Source organism: Cervus elaphus, chromosome 9 (genome assembly GCF_910594005.1).
Source record: "Cervus elaphus chromosome 9, mCerEla1.1, whole genome shotgun sequence".
Lineage (NCBI taxonomy): Eukaryota > Metazoa > Chordata > Mammalia > Artiodactyla > Cervidae > Cervus > Cervus elaphus.
In genome coordinates, this window is record NC_057823.1 from 18,878,786 (window position 1) to 18,901,346 (window position 22,561).

Here is a 22,561-nt window from a genome sequence, read left to right on the forward strand (position 1 = left end):
CCATCTGAGCCACCAGCGAAACTCTCTCTATATATATATGGAGAGAGATATCTATATCTATCTCTCTCTCTCTATATATATACACACACATATATACACATACTATATCTGTATGCAAACCATAGTATATACATATAGTGTGTGTATATATATAGTATATACATATGGTATATACATACTATGTATGTGTATATATACAATTGCACTCAGTGCTTGCTGCTGCCCAGGCTCTCCTCTCGTCGCGGTGCTCGGGCTTCTCACTGCAGTGGCTTCTCTTGTTGCGGAGCGTGGGCTCTAGCTTTGGTCACTGTGGCCCCAGGCCCTATAGCACAGGTTCAGTCGCTGTGGCACACTAGCTTCGTCGCCCCACAGCATGTGGGATCTTGCCGCACCAGGAATTGAACCAGTGTCTCTTGCATTGGCAAGCAGATTCTTATTCATTATGCCACCAGGGAAGCCCGGTGAATGTGTCTTGAGTGAATAAGTGAGTGGGAGGAGAGAGAAAGAGTTCAGGACCACAGCGAGGGTGGGACAGGATAGAGAGGCCACAGGTAGACAGATTCTAGATGGATCCCAGGAGTGATCTGCAGAACTGGCCAGAAGGGCCTTGTGGGTCTGCTGTAACCCTCCTCACCAAACTCTCCCCCTCTTAGGAGCGAGGACAGCATGGGGAAGACGGAGAGAAGTGACAGGGGCACCCGGGTGAAACGCAGCCTGAGCTCCCTGCGCAATCGAGTCACCAGGCAGAAGGAGAAGGTCAGAGGGCTGGGCCAGGGGTTGGGGGGACCCTCTCTGCCTTCTCCAGCTTGCCAGGGTGTCCCCGGCCCCAGAGCCCTGTGATTCCAGGTGGGAATGGACACACAGGGCATTCTAAGGTCCACCTCTGTCCCCAACAGGGGAAGACCCCAGTGCATCAGAAGGACAAAGGTCAGGATGCGCGAGAGAGGAAAGAATGTATCAACGGGCACCAGCTGGCTCGAGGAACCTTCTCTGGCCACTCCAGCTGCCCTCTGTGTGGCAAACCTTTTCTGAGTTCTGGTGAGTCCAGTGGCCCAGCCTGTCGCCCTGGATGGCAGCCACTTTCTCTGCCTCACTTCCCCTAAATTGCTCCCATGTCTTCCTTCCATCTTTGCGTCCTCTTTCCAGCTGAAGCCAACCATTGCTTCCTGGAGGTCACCAGGAATCCATCCCTAAGAGCAGGGGGTATTTGGTTAGCTTGGACTTCCCCCCACCAACAAGGTCTTTTTTAAAAAAAAAAAAAGCTTGTTAATCCATCTATTGGGCAGCACCAGATCTTAGTTTCAGCGTGCAGGATCTCTAGTTGTGGCATGTGAACTCTCAGTTGCAGCATGTGGGATCTAGTTCCCTGACCAGGGATGGAACCCAGGCCCCCTGCCATGGGAGTGCAGAGTGTTAGTCACTGGACCACCAGGGAAGTTTGGGACTCCCAAATTCCCTTTAAGTTTCAGCTTTCGTTGTTGGCAAAATCCAAATTCAGTGTATTAGTTAGCTACAATCCAGCCAGCCTAAACCACAGAAATGCATTGTCTCAGAGTTCTAGAGAAGTTCAAGATCGAGGTGTCAGCTCCCTCTACAGGTGCTGGGAAAGGGTCCATCCCAAGCGTCTCTTGTGGCTTCTGAAAGTCTGATGGCTTGTGCCAGCAGAGCTACGGTCTTCGTGTGGCATTGTCCCCGTCCTCATGTTCACGCCTCAAATTCCCCTTTGCTTAAGGATTAGGGGCCAACCCTAACTCAGTATGACCTCACTGCACTAAGTACATTAGCAATAAGCCTATTTCCAAATAAGGCCACCTTATGATGCCCTGATGGGGCTTCCCTAGTGGCTCAGTTTGTAAAGAATCTGCCTGCCAATGCAGGAGAACTGGGTTCGATCCCTGGATCAGGAAGATCCCCTGGAGGAGGAAATGGTAACCCACTCCAGTATATTTGCCTGGGGAATTCCATGGACAGTGGAGCCCCGAGGGCTATAGTCTGTAGAGTCAAACATGATTTAGCAACTTAGCATGCACGCAGGCATGATGTAGTGAAAGGGGTTAGGTCTGTAATATATGAACTGGAGGGAGAGAGAGAGGGAGAGGAGGCAGGATCAGCCCATTAACAGGCAATTTCCTGCCTCCCAGCACTGTCTCGGGAATAACAGTCTCTGCTCAGGAAAACATTTTGTTTGCTTTGTTTAGCTGCTAAGCCATGTACAGACTCTTTTGTGACCCCATGACTATAGCCTGCCGGGCTTCTCATCCATGGGATTCCCCAGGCCAGAATACTGGAGTAGGTTGCCATTTCCTTCTCCAGGGGATCTTCCCAACCCAGGGATTGAACCTGCGTCTCCCACATTGGCAGGCAGATTTTTTTTACCACTGAGCCACCTGGGAAGCCCAACACAGAAATGAGGAAAAAGTTCTGGGTTCCAAAGGCCTTGGAGGGAGATGACTCTGGTCTTTTATGAGATTTAGAACTTTGCTTTTTTGACAAGGGGCAGAGAGGAGGCATTGGCAACTGCATGCTAGTTGCAAATTCAGGCTGCTGCAGGGTTCCTCCACCTTGGTCCTATTGCTCCTTGAGGCCTGGTCATTCTTTGTTGAGGGAGGGGAGGGCTGTTTTGTGCATTGCAGGATGTTGCGCGGCGTCCCTTGCCTCCACCCACTAGATGCTGTTAACGCCTGCCTCATGAGTCATGACAACCAAAAATGTCTCTAGATGTGGCCAAATGTCCCCTGGGGGCTAAGACTGCCTGGGTGAGAATCAGTGGACGAGTGCAATAGAGAACTGGACCCAGGGTGGGCCATGCAGTGAAAGCGGTCCCTCCACCCTGGGGGCAGGTGCCTCCTCAAGACCTGAGCCACAGGTTTTGCATTTCTGCCTTGCCTGGCCCCACATGTGGGCATTTTCCTTCTTCCTCATTCCTCCCGTTTTCCGGAGTAGTTTTTGCTGGTGGCGGGCCTGTTGGCTGCTGCAGTCAGGAGTGGACCCATTTGGAGCTTTCTCTCCAAAGATCTCCAACCTGCTTTCTGACCCTGTGAAAGGTCTCTCCAGCGGAGGCCACCCAGGCTTTGCAAAGTCTTCAGCATCTTAAAGTCCTTTTCAGCAGTAGGTGTGTGCTAAATTCACTTCAGTAGTGTCTGACTCTTTGTGACCCCATGGACTGTAGCCTGCCGGACTCCTCTGTCTATGGGATTCTCCAGGCAAGAATACTGGAGTGGGTTGCCATGCCCTTCTCCAGGGAATCTTCCTGACCAGCAAGTGACTTCCTGTTTCTGCTGACTTCCTCATCTCTTCATCTGGGTGGTGTGGGGGTGAGGTCTGCTGGATACTGGGACCTCCCTGGAAGGCCAGGATCAAGCCCTGAGGGGCTCCATATCAGGCATCAAATCCAAGGAGCAGGTGGGAAGTCGGCAGAAGGAAGGGTGAGGGCAGAGATCCAGAACTGAGCCAGTACTGATTCAGTAGAGAAATGCATCCATGTTGATGCAGAGTTGAGTATTTTTAAATAAATATATAGATATATTCAAGCTACTGCACAATTACAGTCATCTCACACATTAGCAAAGTAATGCTCAAAATTCTCCAAGCCAGGCTTCAATAGTATGTGAACCATTAACTTCCAGATGTTCAAGCTGTATTTAGGAAAGGCAGAGGAACCAGAGATCAAATTGCCATATCTGTTGGATCACAGAAAAAGCTAGAGAATTCCAGAAAAACATCTACTTCTGCTTCATTGACTATGCTAAAGCCTTTGACTATGTAGATTACAACAAACTGTGGAAAATTCTTCAAGTGCTGGGAATATCAGACCACCTTACCTGCCTCCTGCGAAACCTGTATACAAGTCAAGAAGCAATAGTTAGAACTGGACATGGAACAACAGACATGGAACAATGGACTGGTTCAAAATTGGGAAAGGAGTACGTTAAGGCTGTATATTGTCATATTGCTTATTTAACTTATATGTCGAGTACATCATGTGAAATGTTGGGCTGGATGAAGCACAAGCTGGAATCAAGATTGCCAGGAGAAATATCAATAACCTCAGATATGCAGATGACACCATCCTTATAGCAGAAAGTGAAGAGGAATTAAAGAACCTGTTGATGAAGGTGAAAGAGGAGAGTGAAAGCTGGCTTAAAACTCATTAAAACATTCAAAAAACTAAGATCATGGCATCTGGTCCCATCTCTTCATGGCAAATAGATGGGGAAACAATGGAAACAGGGACAGACTTTATTCTCTTGGGCTCCAAAATCACTGGGGACAGTGACTGCAGCCACGAAATTAAAAGACACTTGCTCCTTGGAAGAAAAGCAATGACAAACCTAGACAGTGTGTTAAAAAGCAGACATTACTTTGCCTACAAAGGTCCATATAGTCAAAGCTATGGTTTTTCCAGTAGTCATATACGGATGTGACAGCTGGACAATAAAAAGGCTGAGTGCTGAAGAACTGATGCCTTCGAACTGTGGTGCTGGAGAAGATGCTCGAGAGTCCCTTGGACAACAAGGCCATCAAACCAGTCAGTCCTAAAGGAAATCAACCCTGAATATTCATTGGAAGGACTAAAGCTGAAGCTGAAGCCCCAATGCCTGATGCAAAGAAAAAAGACCCTGATGCTGGGAAAGACTGAAGGCAGGAGAAGGGGATGATAGAGGATGAGATGGTTGGATGGCATCACTGACTCAATGGACATGAGTTTGAGCAGACTCTGGGAGATGGTGAAGGACAGGAAAGCCTGGCATGGTACAATCCATGGGGTGGCAAAGAGTTGGACATGAATGAGTGACTGAACAACAACAACAAAGGTAAAATTTTATATTTTAAAAGAAAATTAAATTACAGAAGAGCAGAAGTCTAATATGCCAAAGACACTTTGTTTGATGCACTTAGTGTCAATATTTGGGGCACTTTTTAAGGCTTTTTTCCTACAAAAAAAAAAAGGCATTGATAATGGCTCTGTACAGTAATATTTAAAATATCAGGAAGATGGAAACACTTTCATACCATATTTTGGCAAACAGTTCTAAAGACAGCAAACACATGCTCAGTGGGTTTTCCTTTGCTTTAAAATAAGCTACCAGTAATTCTAAACCAAGCAAAAATGCATTGTTCCTGGATGGAATATAAGCAGTCATACTCGCAAAAATGTTTTGCAATGAGTTCTTGGCTTCTGTGAAAATCCCAAAATAGCAAAGGAGAGACTAGAGTTTATTTTCAGATTTTATGACTGGCTTCCAACCATCTTTTATCAGTAGACCTACAGGCAAAATACTAGACACTCAGGATCAGATTCCATTCCTTGATGTAAGGAAGGAACTGTTGTGGATTGCTGTCCTTGGCTAGCATAAACCAGCGAATAACCACGTGTAAGATAAAATGAAAGACAGGCAGGAGGGATAGCTTAGTGTTTTTGTTATTGTTGTTGCAGGAAAAAAAAAAGAATCCATGCTAATACTATGGTGAAACTAACGCTTACTTAAGGATTTTAACATTAGAGTAAGACAAAAGATCAGACTTCAAAGAGACCAGATCTGTAACTTGGAAGTGAAGTCTTGCTGCATTTTGGCAATGGACTCTAACTTGGCGTATGCTCAGTCGCTTCAGTCATGTCTGACTCTTTGCAACCCCACGACTGAACCCCAGCTCCTCTGTCCATGGAATTTTCCAGGCAAGAATACTGGAGCAGGTTGCCATTTCCTCCTCCAGAGGATCTTCCCAACCCAGAGATCGAACCCAGATTGCTTACACTGCAGACAGATTCTTTACCACTGAGCCACCTGGGGGAGCAACTTAGACTATACAACTATCTATTTGAGGACTCTCCTACCCCTCCAGTGGGGGGCAGAATTCTATCCTCCTGGAAACTTTTCATTTTAGATTTACAGAAAAGCGCAGAGAGAGCTCCCATGTATAGTTCACCTAGTTTTCCCTCATGTTAACATCTTGTTATTCAGTCGCTAAGTCATGTCTGACTCTTTACCACCCCATGGACTGCACCACACCAGGATTCCCTGTCCACCATCTCCCGGAGTCCACTCAAACTCATGTCCATTAAGTCAATGATGCCACCCAACCATCTCATCTTCTGTTAGCACCCTTCTCCTCCTGCCCTCAATCTTTCCCAGCATGCGGGTCTTTTCCAGTGAGTCAGCTCTTGGCATCATGTGGCCAAAGTATTAGAGCTTCAGCTGCAGCATCGGTCCTTCCAATGGATATTCAGGGTTGATTTCCTTTAGGATTGACTGATTTGATCTCCTTGCAGTCCAAGGGACTCTCAATAGGACCATGATACATTTGTCACAACTTAGGAACTAACATTGGTACAGTACTATTAACCCAACTCTGGATTCTTTTCAGATTTCACCAGGTTTGGTTTGGTTCTTTCATTAGTGTTCTCCTTGTTTCAGGATCCAACTCAGATACTACATTCTCTTCAATCGTCCTGTCTTCCTAGTCTCTCTGGTCTGTGAGGGTTTCTCTGTCTCTTACTATTCATAACCTTGACACTCCGGAGAAATACTAGCCAGGTGTCTTGTAGGATGTCCATTAATCTGGGCTTGCCTGATGTTTGGGGGGAGGTTATTATCATTATTGGTTTTTGGGTCTTGATGGGGTTTTTTTTGCCATGCCTCTCAGCTTGTGGGATCTTAGCTCCCCAAATCAGGGATCAAACCCATGTCCTCAGTAGGGAAAGTACGGATTCTTAACCACTGGATGCCCAGAGAATTCCCATGTCTTATATTTTCTTTTTTAATTGTGCTTAATTGCTCAGTCATGTCTGACTCTTTGCAACTCCATGGACTGTAGCCCGCCAGGCTCCTCTGTCCATGGGAATTCTCCAGACAAGACTATTAGAGTGGGTTGCCATGTCCTCCTCCAGGGGATCTTCCCAACCCAGGGATCAAACCCAGGTCTCCCACATTGCAGGCGAGAGGGAATGCATCTGAGCCACCAGGGAAGCCCGTTTTAAAATTTTATTTACTTATTACTTGTTTTTGGCTGCACCGGTTCTTTGTTGCCGTGCACGGGCCTCTCACTGCGGTGGCTTCTCTTGTTGCAGAGAACGGGCTCTCGGTTCTCAGGCTTCAGGAGTTGCAGCACAGGGGCCCAGTAGTTATATCACATGGGCTTAGCTGTCCCACAGTATGTAGAACCTTCCCAGACCAGGGATCAAACCTGTGTCCCCTGCATTGGCAGGTGAATTCTTTCCCATGGCACCATCAAGGAAGTCCTGGTGTTTTCTTAAAATTGGAGAGGGGCTATGGGTTTGGGGAACCTTTCCGCCTCATCAGATCAGGGGGTAAGTGCTATCGACATGACATCCTTGAGGATGTTCATTTTTATCACTGGGGTAAGGTAACAACTGCCAGGTTGCTATTTTTCCCGTTTCTCTTCTCTATTCTCTAGAAGTAGGTCACTCAATCCAGCCTACTCTCGGGATGGCAGGAGTCCAGTTCCATGTTCTGGAGACAACATTTGACTTTCAGAACAATCCTTTGAGATCAAGGGAGATTGGAGTTCGTGTCACAGAAGTGATGAGCACTCAACGTGGTACATACAGGCAATGGTAGCACCTATTGTCATCATCATTTGGCAATATCTCTCTTTTTAAATTTTAGTATTTATTTATTGGCTGTGCCGGGTCTTCGTCACTTTGAGTGGACTTTCTCCAGTTGTGGCAAACGGGGGCTACTCTCTAGCTGCGGTGCACGAGCTTCTCACTGCAGTAGCTTCTCTTGTTGAGGAGCACGGGCTCTGAGGCAGGCAGGCTTCAGTAGTTGTGGCACACAGGTTTATTTGCTCCATGGCATGTGGGATCTTCCCCGACCAGGGATTGAATCTGTGTCCCCTGCATTGACAGGCGGATTCTCAGCCACTGGACCACCAGGGAAGTCCTGGTGATAGCTCTTGTTATGGAGGAAAAGCTAGCCTTTTAGTCACAGACCCTAACCCTAGGCTCTGACCACAGTCCCACACCTATCTAAAGGAGCAGCGTGAGGCTAGAACACCTGTGTCTCGCTCCAGCAGGCTGAGAGCAGGCACCACCCGGGTGTAAGTCGCCACAAGCCTACCTCCCATCACAGGTATTCAAAGCTAGACGTGACTGACTGTCCCCTTAAGGAAACAGCCCCATTGTAAGTTGAACAGAATAGGAAGTGAATCATGTTCCAGGTAATTAGCGTCTCCAGGGTAAAGCTCAGATGCTTTCCCAGCGACCAGCCCCACTGATGGAACACCATTCCTGACAGTCCTGTTCCTAGCCTTGATCTTTGAGGTCCCTCTGTGGTCTGACCCCACCTAGCCCTCCACCCTTCTTTGCCACTACTCAACCACCAAGATCCCCTCGCCCGGCCACCCTGAAGTCTCGTGGCTGCTTGTGCCAGTCACGTGCGCCTTGCTCATTCAGTTCTCTTCCTGGAACTCCTTCCGCCACCTAACTCTTAATCATTCTCTAAGGCAAAGAGCAAGGCCACCTCCCCCAGGAAGCCTGCATGAGGTGACTTTAAGTTCTGAGTGTCTCTAAGGCCAATGGCTGTCAGCCAAGAGCCACTGTGTCCCCCCTGAAGAACATTTAGCAATGTCTGCAGACATTATGGGCTTCCCAGGTGGCTCAGACGGTAAAGAATCTGCCTGCAACTCAGGAGACCTGGGCTCGATCCCTGGGTCAGGAAGATTCCCTGGAGAAGGGAATGGCTATCTACTCTAGTATTCTTGCCTGGAGAATCCCATGGACACAGGAGTGTGGCAGGCTACAGTCCATGGGGTTGCAAAGAGTCAGACGCCACTGAGTGACTGAGCACAAGCATGAACTGTCATTAGTAGCAAGACTGAGAAACACAGATCCTTAGCTCTTGGCAGAGTCCCTGGCCCATGATAAGGACTCAGTGAAAGCAGAAAATGGTTGGATGGATAAAAGGAAGACAAGCGATGCCTCTTCTTTCTGACAGGCTCCTTGAAAGGGTTTAGGGGAGAACTTTGCCAACCTGAAGGTTTCTGTAACCAAGGGAGCTATAGATATAAGGATCATGCCACTCTTCCCACTTAAAATCTTTCCGTGGCTCCCCACTGCCTTTGGGATAAAGTCCAAAAGTTACAGGCATTCAGAGATCATTTACAGATTCATTGAGATCTCAAAAGTACCTGTGTCTGGGCTTCTGACCTCAACTGGGGTGGGTGTATGATGACATCCACTGGGGTGGGATTCTTGCACTTCTGGACCCTCCAACTCCCTAGACATGTTCCCTCTTTTGATCATGAAGTCTGGACTTAAACCGAAGGCAGGTCACTTGGGAACTCTGCCACCCAAGTTCTAAACTGATAGCTCTCAAACACAGATTGTGTGTGGGTTTATTATTATTACTTATTTATTTGGCTGCACCAGGTCTTGGTTGAGGCACGTGGGATCTTTCAGTTGCAGCATGCAGAACTTTTAGTTCAGCATTCGAACTCTTAGTTGTGGCATGTGGGATCTAGTTCCCTGACCAGGGATTGAACCCAGACCCCTCGCATTGAGAGCACGGAGTCTTAGCCATTGGATCACTAGCGACATTCTGATTGTGTGTTTTTTGAAGTAAGTTTATTTTGGGGTGATCTTGACCTGGTTGACTAGCTTGGACCTGAGGTGAAAGCTCTTTGGCTCCTCTCCTGGTTCCTACTCACCCTCTTTACCTATGGAGGGCCTGGATTAGACAAGTCTCAGGACTGGGGTGGCTGATGGTATCTGAGGGGATGCTAGCATGTGGAGAGGCATCTGGCATGTTTATAGGTGTCTGAGAACACCTCTGTGGGGGTGTCCAGCATGTGTTCCATCCTCTGAACACCCCTTTGGGGGTTTCTGATAGCATCTGTGTTGGAGGGAATCTAGAAGTTTCCATGTGGGGCTTTGATATATTCCAGAGTATCTGAAAGCCTGTTTGTGGGTAGTTGATGGCTACTGGATGAAGGTGTCTGGTACTTTTGAGATATTTGACATGTTTTTCAGATTTTAGTTTGGGGGGGGGGGGGGTATTTAAGGCACCTACAAGGGGTGTATATTTTCCCTTGCCTGAAAGTGAGTTTTGAGTATCTGATGGTATCTGTCTGGGTGTCTGAAATGTGTTTGGGGTATCCGGTGGTACCTATGTTGCAGTGTCTGGGATTACCTGAGAGATAAATGACTCATGTTTTCAAGACTTGTAAATTTTCACTTCCTGTAACCTAGGGTGCCACTTCTTCGCAGGAGATAGACCTGTTCTCTCCATTTCTTGCACCCTCCCCTCTCAAATTTCTCTCCCCCGGGGTTAATCCCCCTTTGATGTCCCCAGGCTTCCACTGTACTCCTTTCTGCCTCCAGATACCCCTAACTCCCCAAGTCGCCCCCCCTCCCCTGCTATCCTCTATCAGGAAACCCCTCCCAGACCTGCTAATCACCCAGGTCCCCGATGACCCCACAAAACGCCCCTCAACCCCAAAGATCTCTCTTTAAGATTTCTTCTAAGCGCCTCCCAGTCCCGCGAATACCTCGGGGCCCCACTGACCCCCTCCCCCCAAACGGCTCCCAACCCCGCTGCTTTTCTCCCAGAACCTCCCTCCCCTAGACGCAACCTCTGCCCGACTGACCCGCCCCTCAAGGGTCGCCCTCACCCTCCTCGCAAGTACCTTTCAGTCCCCTCACTTTGCCTAAGCTCGAGCTAAAGAGCCCTGCCCGCATCTCCAGGCTGAGCCTCTTAAGTCCTAGGTTCGTGAGACCCACCGATCCTCGATTCACGCCCCCTTCCGGGCCCACACCCTCTGACCCGCCCTTGAGGGCGGGGCCGCGCGTGCGCACCTCGCCCCCGCGGCTTCCCGCTTCCGGCTCCGAGCCGAGGGCAGCAGTGGACCCCGGGAGGCCGGGCGGCCGCGGCGGCACGGAAGCTAACGGAGTTGCGGGCGGCGAGTGACCTGCGGCGGACCGAGGTGAGGGCGGCGGGGCAGGTCTGAGGAGAACGAGATTCGGGAGGAGGCCTCGGGCCCCACGAAGGCGCCATCGGTTCCCGGGGGTGGCCTCGGGCGCAGGACCCCCGTGGCTGCCTCGGCTTCGGGGCCGGCCCCCGTGGGCTCGTCCAGACTGGCGGGCGGATCCTGCAGTGCAGGCTGTCCCTCCAGTGCATGCAGACTCTGGAGAAGGCACAGTTCAGACGATGCCCACCGGCTCCGGCCGAGCCCCAGCCCTTGGGCAGTGCAACCTCCCTGGTTCAACAGGGAGAGGACTCGGCGTCCGGAATCTGGAGCTCCCGGGGCAGGACCTGAGATGTGGTGATAATTCAGCACCGGGGGACTTGAAGCCTCCGAGCATCGCTCACTCCGTGGAGCCCAGTTGGTTGGTCGTTAGGGTCGCAAAATCATAGAAAGTGTGTGCGCTTTGGGTCTGTAGTTCTCCCTCCAGTTTCTTGTGGAAGAATTTAGATGGTGCGGTGCAGGGATCAGAGGCCCTTGGTTCTTGCACGGTTTGTTGTAGCTATCCTCTCCTCCTCTCTTCTGCCTGGTTCTCAGTTGAGATCGAAGTGATAGAAGAGATGGCTGGCCCAGGGGATCAAAAGTGTTGGCGAAGTTTTACCTCGGAAATGAGGGATACAACTTTTTTCCTTTTGTCGCCGTTTGGGGGTGAGTGGAACTCCAGCCAGGATCGTAGAGGGGCAGGTCTCTTCTTGTTGACTAGAGAAAGTTCAGGACAGGTGAACAGCCCTATGGCCAAGGGCGATGTGGGGATGGTTTTGCAGGTATCCGGGTGAATAATTAATTCTGGAGCTGTATGGAGAAGTGTCAAGAGCATAGGCTTGAGTGTCAAATCACATCTGGGTTCTTCTGGTCCCAGTTTCCACCACTTAAGTCACAGTCTCCCCGTCTTTAAACCCAGAATGAGGATCGGTTGTGGATTTGATGAGGTAATACATGTAAGGTGGGATGCACAGCCCCTGGCATATGGTAAATGCTCAATAAATGTTATATATTCTGTGCATGTGGCATGCCCCCAGGTCCGTATTTTAATTTTTTAATTTTTATTGAAGTATAGTTGAGTACAATGCTGTTTTAGTTTCAAGTGTACAGCAGAATGATTCAGTTATACATATATATATTTGTTGTTGGTTAGTCGCTAAGTTGTGTCCGACTCTGTGACCCCATGGACTGTAGCCTACCAGGCTCCTCTGTCCGTGGGATTTCACAGGCAAGAATACTGGAGTGGGTTGCCATTTCCTTCTCAAGGGGGTCTTCTCAACCCAGGGATCAAATGTGCATCTCCTGCATTGCAGGCAGATTCTTTACTGCTGAGCCACTGGGGATTCCGTATATATAAATATGTTCCCGTATATGTATATTCCTATATATATACACATATGTACATTCTTTTTCATACTCTTTTCCCTTATAGTTTATTACAAGATAGTTCCCTGTGCTATACAGTAGATCCTTGCTGTTTACCTGTTTTATATATAAACAGGTTTTATATGTAAACAGGTAAACAACAGGTGTGTGTATGTTAATCCCAAATTCTTAATTTATCTTCCTGCCATCCCCTTTGGTAACCATAAGTGTATTTTCTATGTCTGTGAGTCTATTTCTGTTTTGTAGTTAAGTTCATGTGTATCATTTTTTTATATTCCACCTGTAAATGATATCATATGATATTTGTCTATCTCTGACTTACTTTACTTAATACTCTAGATCCATCCATGTTGCTGCAAATGGCATTATTTCTTTTTTCTTTTTTTTTTTAATCTCAGGCCCGTATTTTTCAGTCGACATTCCAACTAATAAAAAGTCTGGAAAATGTGAGCAACTCAGTTGTTGTTTGGACCAGGTTGCAGTTTATGTCTTATCAATAGTTTGCTAGTTCTGTGAGTCAAGCCCTTCTAAGGGGGTGGAAGAAGCTGTGCTAAAAGGAGTAAGAGGGGCTTCTCTGGCGGTGCAGTGGTTAGGGCTCTGTGCTTCCATTGCAGGGGGCAAAGGTTTGGTCCCTGATCAGGGAACTAAAATCCTGCATGCTGCACAGCTCAGCCCGAAAATAAAGGAGTGGGTAGTTTTTTTTAATTCTTGCCATTCTAACTTGTTTGCATTGTGTATCGCTTACTTCCCGTTTCAATGGCATGTAGGAGAGAAAGGAGAAAGGAATTCTTTGAATCTCTTTTCTTTCTCTTGTTTTCCCTCAGTCGACTTGAGAATGCCCCCATGTTGAAAGCTGTGCTCCATGTACATCGTTGCTGGTGGAAACCTTGGTATACTTTTCATTCTTGTCACACAGTAGCGATTACAGCCAGTTGCCCTTGTCACCAGCGCACCCCCGCCCCCACCGGACTAGGGCTGTGGTCACCAGCTCTGCCTCCCTGGCTGTTTACCTTCCACGTGCTTAGCATATTTCTGATCCTCATGTCAAGGTCTCCTTCATTTTTCCTCACTCATCCTGGGTCCTGTTTCCAGTTCCGCAAATTCCACCCATGACTTTTTAAACATTTTCCTCTCGACTCTCTTAAGTCATTTTAAGCCCAGAGGCTTTGTTAGGTCCAGCTAGTCACTGTTTCTTCATTATTTGTGAGTTAAACTTTACTTTGCCCCTCAAAGTGGTGAAGAGCTGCTCTTGGTTTGTAAACCCTCTCTCCAGGTACAAAGCAATTGCCTGCACAGCTCCTAAGCGGCCAGTAGGAATTTTTCTGGAGGAGGAATGTGGCTGACGGGGGAGGGGCAGGCTGATTCAAATAATGTCCTCCGGGAGGCCTCAGTGAAAGGACCTCTGCAGCTAGGCTCATCTTGTGTGTGTGTGTGTGTGATTAAAATTGCCTTGGGTGTAAGCGGTAAAGAATCCACCTGCAGTGCCAGAGACACAGGAGACTCAGGTTCAGTCCCTGGAGAAGGAAATGACAACTAACTCCAGTATTCTTGCCTGGAAAATCCCATGGACAGAGGAGCCTGGCGGGCTACAGTCCATAGGGTTGCAAAGAGTGAGACACAGCTAAGCACAGAGGCAAGCAAGCTAACTAAATTCAACTGGCCTGCTGCTTCTCTGCTTTGGTTCTTAAGTAGATTCATAGTTGCCATTGAGATTAAAGTTGCAGTTGGTTTTGTTCAAAGTTATCACCATATCTTGAGAAAATTAATGTAAAGATTTTAACGAAGGGGATATATATTGAACAGACTGCAGGTGGTTGCATTTTAAATGCATGTCAATTTTTTACACTGGCATGTAATTGCTTTACAACGTTGTGTTGGTTTCTGCTGCACATCAACGGTGAATCAGTCATATGTATACATACACCTCTGCCCTCTTGGGCCTCCCTCCCACGCCCCCATCCCACGGAGCCGGGGCTGAGCTCCCTGCGCTATACGGCAGTTCCCAGCAGCGTCTTACACGTGGTAGTGCATACATGGCTTCCCTGGTGGTTCAGCAGTAAAGAATCCACCTGCCAGGAGATGCAAGCTCGATCCCTGGATTAGGAAGGTCCTCTGGAGGAGGAAATGGTGTATCCGTCAATGCAACTCTCTGTTCGTCCCCCCTTCTCCTTACCACTGCCACCACGTGTCCACTAGTCTGTTCTCTACATTGGTAAACGCATGTCACTTAAAAAAAAAAAGCTTCATTAAGACATAATTCACATACCATAAAATTCACCCTTTTCAAGTGTGTGGGTTTTAGAACATTCACAGGCTCATGCAGCTGCCACCACGGTCAACCGCCGGGACATTTTAGCAGCTGGTCATTCCTACAGATGGGTTTCAGGGGGAGAGAAAGGCCATAAGTGGGTGCCCCCTCCATCACAATGTGGGGTGGAGGGAGGGCAAGACCCCATCAGACTGCTTGGCTGGAATCCAGTGTGGACAATTTGTTGTTCAGTCACTCAGTCGTGTCTGTCTCTTTGCAACCCCATGGACTGCGGCACACCAGTACAGTTACACTGTTTATGGATAACTCTTGATTTGCTGAGATTAATTTTCAGAGGGAAACTGAATTTAGAAGAATAAACTGCAAAGTCATCCACAGTAGAGTTAGTGTACTCCTCGTCCTCTCGTAAGAGTGAAATGGACAGTAACTGACCAGATACAATGTGGAGCATCCCTGGGCATCATGGCAGTAAGGGAGTCAGCTCTGGGTCATCTGGGAGTCAGTGCTCCCCATGCCAGGACGTGGGACTGATGGCAGACCCTTGTGACCCTTTGCGTCATCCCCTCAGGGACTCTCAGTCTAAGAACTGAAAGAGAAACAGGAAGATGGAAAGATGGAGGCCCTCAGACACTGCTGGTGGGACTGCAGAACAGGGCAGCAACTGTGGAAAACAGTCTGGTGGTGCCTCTAAAGGTCAGACATAGATTTCCCATAAGATCCAGCAATTCCACCCTAGGTGTGTGGCAAAGAGAAAAGAAAGCCTAGGTCTGCACAAAAATTGGCACAAAAACATCACAGGAGAAACAATCTCAATGTCCATCAGCTGATGAATGGATAAAGAAAACGTGGGCCAGGAAGTTCCCTGTGGCCTAGTTTTAGGATTCCGGGCTTTCACTGTTGTGGCCCCAGTTCATTCCCTGGTCAAGGAACTGAGACCTCGCAAGCCACGCAGTGTGGTCAAAAGAAAGGAAGAATGGAAGAAAGAAAACGTGGGCCATCCATGCAGTGGACTGTTCTTTAGCAGTGCAAAGGAATGAAGCACTGACATACTGTACAACTTGGCTGAGTCTCAGAACTGTGTGAAAGCCCAGTGAAAGAAGCCAGTCCCCAAAGGCCACGTAGTGTCTGATTCCATTTACGCGGAATATCCAGAATGGCAAGTCCATGGAGACACCAAAAAAGTAGATTAGTGGTTGCCTGGGGTGGAAGGAGGGGAAAATGGAGAGTGACAGCTAAGGGGTCCAGGGTTCCTTTTGAGGGTAAGGAAAAAGTTCTAAAACTGAACACAACTCTGAATAAACTGAAAGCCCTCAGACGGTACACTTGAAAAGGATGACTTGCGTAATATTTTAATTCCATTTCAAGAAAGCTATTGAAGGGCTTCCGTGGTGGCTCAGTGGTAAAGAATCCACCTGCAATGCAGGAGACGTGGGTTCTATCCCTGGGTCAAGAAGATCCCGTGCAGAAGGAAATAGCAACTTGCTCCAGTATTCTTGCCTGGGAAATGCCATGGAGAGAAGAGCCTGGTGAGCTACAGCCCATAGCATCGCAAAGAGTTGGACATGACTTAGTGACTAAATAACAAGAGAGTTGACTACAGACCCAGGTCCCCGCCATGTGGGAGATAGTTACAGAGTCCCCAGTGCCGTCCGTCGGGACAGGCCAGTTGAGGCAGAGACTCAGGGTCACAGTGTCACCATGGCTGTGTCCCAGGTGGGAGAGTCCTCTGTGGAGGGGTGGTGGCCAGGCCAGGCCTCAGTGGCTGTGAGCAGAGGGAGAATGGTATGCAAAGGCTCAGAGTCAGAAAATGATGTGCCATCCGTCCTATCTTATGGGCCAGGGTGGACCCCATGGCTGCCTCCATCCTCGGGTGGAGGATCAGGAAAGCGGGGAGGCTGGAGACAGGGTGGCCGGAGAGGTGATGATCAGTTGGACCCAAACAACAAGGACTGTAGAAAGAGGACAGAGTTCAGGCCACTTCACAGGTAGATGAGTGGGGGCTTTGTCACTGCTGGTGTGGGAGAGAGGGTGATGGAGGTGACCAGGTGGATGCTGACCCCAACATCATCAGCTAGGAGAACGCTTCCCTACGCAGCCTGCAGCTCCCGGGTGCCGACCCTCACTGGTCTGGCCAGCTGGAGCTCTCTCCAAGTTTGTCTTGCTTTGGGGAAGACTGTGCCCTCCCCTCAGATCAAGGGTCTCTTCTCACCTCCCCACCTCCACCCCATCCCAGGGTCTTTCAGAGTTCAAGAACATGGAAAAGTATTCATCTGTAGACCACCAGGGACCCTGAAGTTGTAGCTGTTTGGGGTGGAAGGGGAGCGGGGCAGAAGGGTAACTCGTGGCACTCAAAATCTTTAGGTGGGGCATGTGGAATCAAGTTCCCCAACCAGGGATGGAACCCCGGCCCCCTGCATGGGGAGCGAGGAGTCTTAGCCAGGTGGACCCTCAGGAAAGTCCCACGGTGTCTATTTAGAAAGCAGGCATTGCCTGCTAGGGGTTGGGGGGCGGGGGGAGAGACCTTCAGAAATGAGATCTGACAGCAGAACAGCAACCCAGCTCGTGTGCTTATGTAACCAGCCTCAGGAGCCTGATGCCCATCAGCCGGGTGGTTTCCCATGCTTGCTTTTCTGGGCTTTTCTGGCCATTCCCAGCAGGCATCAGCTAACACACACACACACACACACACACACACCCCACACACACACCACACACACACACACATCACACACACACACACACCACACACACCCCAAGGTGTTATTCGTGGAGAGTTATGGTTCTGGAGATCAAGGAGACATCTACATCTCTTCTCTGTTCTGGAACTATAGTGGGCCCCTCCCACCCCGTTGATCCTGTGGAAATATGGCCCGAAGATGCCCACGTCCTAACCCCCAAGAACTTTGAATAGATGACCTTCCATGGTCAAAAGGAATTTTGCAGGTGTGAGTTAAGGATCTGGAGGTGGGAGATGATCCTTGGTTATCTGGATGGCTTCAGTGTCATCACTGCGGTCCTTGTGCATGGGAGGTGGGAGGATCCGGGTCAGAGAAGGTGATGCTATGATCAAAGCAGAGGTCAGAGACAGGTTAGAAAATACTAGCTTTAGAACTTCCCTGTGGTCCAGTAGTTAAGAATCTGCCTGCTGATTCAGGGATCACAGGTTCAATCCCTGGCCCAGGAAGATTCCACATGCTTCAGTGCAACTAAGCCTCAGTGCCCCAGAGGCTACGCTCTGCAACAAAACGAACCACCACAGTGAGAAGCCCACACACTGCAACTAGAGAAGAGTCCCAACTCGCTGCAAGTGGAGAAAGCCTGTGCATAGCAGTGAACACCTGTGCAGCCAAAAATAAATAAATAAAAATAAACATGTTTAAAAAAATTTTCAAAAGAAGATGCTGGCTTTGAAGATGGAGGAAGGGGCCACGAAGCCTCTCGAAGCTGAAAGAGGTCAGGAAACATTCTACCCTGGAGCCTCTGGCAGGATTGCAACCCTGCTGTTTTAGACTTCAGACCTCCAGAACCAAAAGAGAATATATTTGTGGTGTTCTCAGCCAGTGTTTGTGGTAGGTTGTCACAGACGAAATAGGAAAATCGTACGCCTGGTTTCCCATGCGGCTCAGCAGTACAGAAGACACCTGCCGATGCAGGAGACACGGGTTTGATCCCTGAGTCAGGAAGGTCCCTTGGAGGAAGACAGGGCAACCCACTCCAGTATTGTTGCCTGGAGAATCCCATGGGCAGAGGAACCTGGCGAGCTACAGTCCATGGGGTCACAGAGAGTCAGACACAACTAAAGTGAGCCCACAACACCCCTGGTTTTCCTTCTCATTTGACTCGGGAGCCCCCGGCTCACAGCCCCGCCCTACCTCACTTTCCCTTCTCACTCCAGGCCTTTATCAGGAGGCCACTGTCACTCCTTCGCTGACCTGCCCCGAGGCCCCTTCTCTGTCCACAGGACCACGAGCAGCTGAACGCAAAGAGGACAGCAGGGCACTCAGGTCTGCTGCTGTCCTGCTGGAGATGCTCCCTCAACTCTCTAATCCTTGGTTTCCTGTCCATCGAATTACAAACACACCACTCCTTGTTTCCTAGGGCTGTTATTGCTGGTGGAGTGATCCCACAGCGTCTGGGTGTGTTCGTTCATTCACTCACTCGGTCATTCATTTATTCAGCAGATTATTTATTACCCGGTACCTGCTGTGAACCAGGTCCTAGAATTGCAATGGTGAATACAACTTTGCTCTTTTTGTTTTTAACTTAAAAAATCACTTCTTTCAAAATGAATATATAAATGGATAATTTTTTTCTTAAATTAAGTGCAACCACAGTGGTCTCCTCCAGAAATCCAAGGAACAGTTATCGTAAGTCCCACCAGGTAAATCAGTGCTTCCAAATCTGTCACCAGGTTCCCCCTCCCACCCCACCCCCGCTGATGATCAGGAAGCTAAAACCTTCCTTGTGGTGTTTTTCCTTCTTCTAGAATGTTCCCAGAGCTTCAATCAAAGGGGAAGGCCCCCAGCTTCCCCACCTGCTGGAGTGAGCTCTGCCATCCACAGGCTCAACCATTCTGCTGCTGCTTTTTTTAATTGGGATATTATAATTCATGGGGCTTCCCTAGTTGCTCAGACGGTAAAGAATCTGCCAGCAATGAGGGAGACCTAGGTTCGATCCCTGGGTTGGGAAGATCCCCTGGAGAAGGGAATGGCTGCGTCCTCCAGTATTCTTGCCTGGAGAATTCACGTACCGTAATACTCACCCTTTTAAAATGTATGAGTCAGTGGTTTGTGACAGTCACAGTGTTGTGCAATCATCCCCACTGTCTTAACTCCAGAACATTCTCATCATCCGCAAAGGCAGTCTTGTACCCATTAGCCATCACTCCCCTTTTCCCCATCCCCAGGCACAAATCTACTTCCCACCTCTCTGTATTTGCCTATTTTGGACATTTCCTATCAATGAAATCATAACAGGTAGCCTTTGGCATCTGATTTCTTTTACTTAACGTAACGTTTTCAGGCTTCATCCACGTTGTCACCTGGATCTAGCTGTGTTTTGTTTTGTTTTAAATATTTATTTATTTTGGCCACACTGGGTCTTAGTTGAGGCATGCAAACTGTTAGTTGCAGCATGCAGGATCTGGTTCCCCAACCAGGGATCAAACCCAGGCCGCCTGCATTGGGAGTGTGGAGTCTTAGCCACTGGACCACCAGGGAAGTCCCTATATATTCTTTTCCACTTTCTTTTCCCTGGTGGTTTGTCACCAGCTATTGAATGTAGTTCCCCGTGCTGTGCAATAGGGCCTTGTTAATCCTTTCTTCTGCCTCCATCTTCACGTGGCCTTCTCCTCTGTGCCTGTCTTCATATCTGTGTGTCTCTCCGCGTCCAAGTCTCCCTCTTCTTTCCCTTATAAAGACACCGTCATTTGGATCTCAGGCCCACCCTAAATCCAGGATGATCTCATCTTGAGATCCTTGACTTGATTACATCTGCAGAGACCCCATGTCCAAATAAGGCCACCTTCTGGGGTTCCGGGTGGACATGAAACTGGGGGGGATTTTATGCCACCCACCACAGGAGCTCTCTATTTCCAGTGACTCGTAAATGAGAACAGGCTTACAGGAGTTGTTAGTACTTAATCCGTACATTCTTTAGAACACATCGTAACTTTCAGGTATTTTAAAATTAAGGGTTGGACTCGCGCTCGCTCTTAGGAAGCCAGTTTAAGTGAGGAGAGGAAAGAGATTGACCTTAAGGAGAACTAATTCCTCACTTGGGAAGCATCTGAATCTGAATCCTCTGTGGGTACAGTTTGCTGTCAAGTATAAATTGGTGCCTATACATTACAGTGGGTCAGAATGTTTGGCTATTTGCCTGTCCTCTGTATAATCTGCTCCTTCTCCCTATGTTCAGATACCACCCTCTTAAATACAAAAGTCTCGTTGCCTTAGAGAGGGAAAAAAAGTTCTGTCTGCCTAGCCCTCCACCTAGCTTACATAAGCACATGAAAAGTGTTTTCTTCCTGACCTTGAGACATGAGATATATTAAAATGTATTCAAGCTCACAGCGTTGCAGTACTAAAAGGAATACTAATGAAGGTTTTGCAAGGTTCTGGAATTTTCCAAATGTAGGAGCCAGTTAGAACCAGCATTCTCAGGATAGTGGGGATCATGAGATGGTCAGAAACCCACCCCTCGTACCTGTTTGCTACCAACATGAGCCGTTTCAGGGCTCTGGAATTCAGTAATGACTCCACACAGCTAAACCACTTCCCTGCTTCCTTTGTTCCATTCCCTGTGTGTGTCAGGAATTAAAAAGGGGAGCATATCGTGAGCCCTTCTGGGTGCATATTGATTGCAGGGAATAGGCCCTCCTTTCCAAAACAAACCAATTAGATGCGGTAGACCAGGGCTCAGCATTCTTTTTCTATAAAAAGCCCAGGAGTAAATATAGCCTCTGCAGGCCACAGGGCCTTGGTCACAGCTGCCCTACTGCTAAAGCAGCCCCAGATGACAAGTGGGTGTGGCCTGGGTGCCGATAAAACTTTATTGACTAACACCGGTTGCTGGCCCAAGGGCCAGAGTCTGCCACCGCCTGATTTTACAACAGACTCCTGATTTTCCCTGTTCTCTTTCTAGGCCCATGATTCTGATCCTGTAAATATGGTGAGGGACACACCTGCAGAGGGGACGAGGGTTCCTGGCAGGTGTGAGTGTGCGCTGGGAACTCCCCATGAAAGGTCTTGTTCAGCCTCCCCAACCTCTCACACCATTTCAGTTGTCTTCACAGACATTCAGTGCCCTTGAATAACTTCCCAGGCCATTGCAAGCCAAGTTCAGTTTTGTTTTTCCTTTTAGCATTGTAGGTTTGTGTTTCTCTTTCCTGCCCTCCTCCTTGAACAGAATGGTTTTTATCTACTGAAAGAGAAACCCACTGACCTGCGTCGAGTGTTTGATTTCCCCTGCCCTCCTCACAGCTACCTCTGCTGATGTTTGCTCTCTATTTCCCGCATTAAAGGTTTTACAAATAATACTATTATATAATCAGGCCAGTTGGGGTTTTCTGCAAGATTTCAGATGCGTCGTAGCTACACCTGAATTAATCTTTTCAAAATCACTTTGTTTTCATTAAAATGTTTTTGTCACGTCATTTTGATTTCTGGACAGCCAGTTGAATTAGCGTAATTGTTTAAAAATGCCAGTGAGGAAAGCCTGCCGACTTGCTAGCCGGGCCTCAGGGGGTGGAATGGTTTTGCTGGGGCCCCTACAGTCCAGCCTCTGGCCTTGCCCTCAGAGGGATGAAATAACTTATCCACAAAGCGCATGCTTTTTTTAGGGTCTGAATTCCTTGTGAATGAGGCTGAAGGTGCCTCTTTGCCTGATACCAGAAAGTAGTGGGAAATGGAGCGAAGGGAAGCGGATAAGCTCTGGGACAAGCCTGGGCTGTGCAGGGGCGTCCTCCTCACGTCGTTCCCAGCCGTGTTCATATCGAAGCGTTGCAGTCACACCTTTGTCCAGTTCATTTACAATATCATGTTAGTTTCAGGTGTAGAGCAAAGTGATTGAGTTAGATATATATGTGTGTGTATGTGTGTTCTTTTTCAGATTCCATTATGAGTTATTACAAGATACTGAGCATAGTTCCCTGTGCTGTATAGTAAGTAGGTCCTTATTGTTTACCTGGTTAATATATAGTAGTGTGTATATGTTAATCCCAAGCTCCTAATTCATCTCTCCTACCTGGCACTCTCCCTTTTGGTGACCATAAGTTTGCTTTCTATGTCTGAGAGTCTGTTTCTGTCTTGTGAATAAGGTCGTTTGTATCATTTTTTTAGATTCCAGATATAAGTGATGTCCCATGATGTTTGTTTCTCTCTGTCTGACTTACTTCACTTAGTACGGTCATCTCTAGGTCCATCCATGTTGCTCTAAGTGGCA

General features: G+C 48.3%; 1 protein-coding gene across 3 annotated transcripts in view; it reads left to right on the plus strand.

The window, feature by feature from the left end:
* The window catches only part of ARHGEF18 (Rho/Rac guanine nucleotide exchange factor 18), a 92,492-nt gene that overhangs the window by 29,870 nt on the left and 40,061 nt on the right, over positions 1–22,561 (plus strand). For 2 of the 3 annotated variants that reach the window (XM_043911638.1, XM_043911637.1), the window contains 2 exons: positions 654–756; positions 897–1,038. In XM_043911638.1, the coding sequence (XP_043767573.1) occupies positions 654–756; positions 897–1,038 (245 nt within the window). Of the gene's footprint in view, positions 1–653; positions 757–896; positions 1,039–10,807; positions 10,945–22,561 lie in introns of those variants that run through there. The other variant, XM_043911640.1, reaches the window with a different exon arrangement.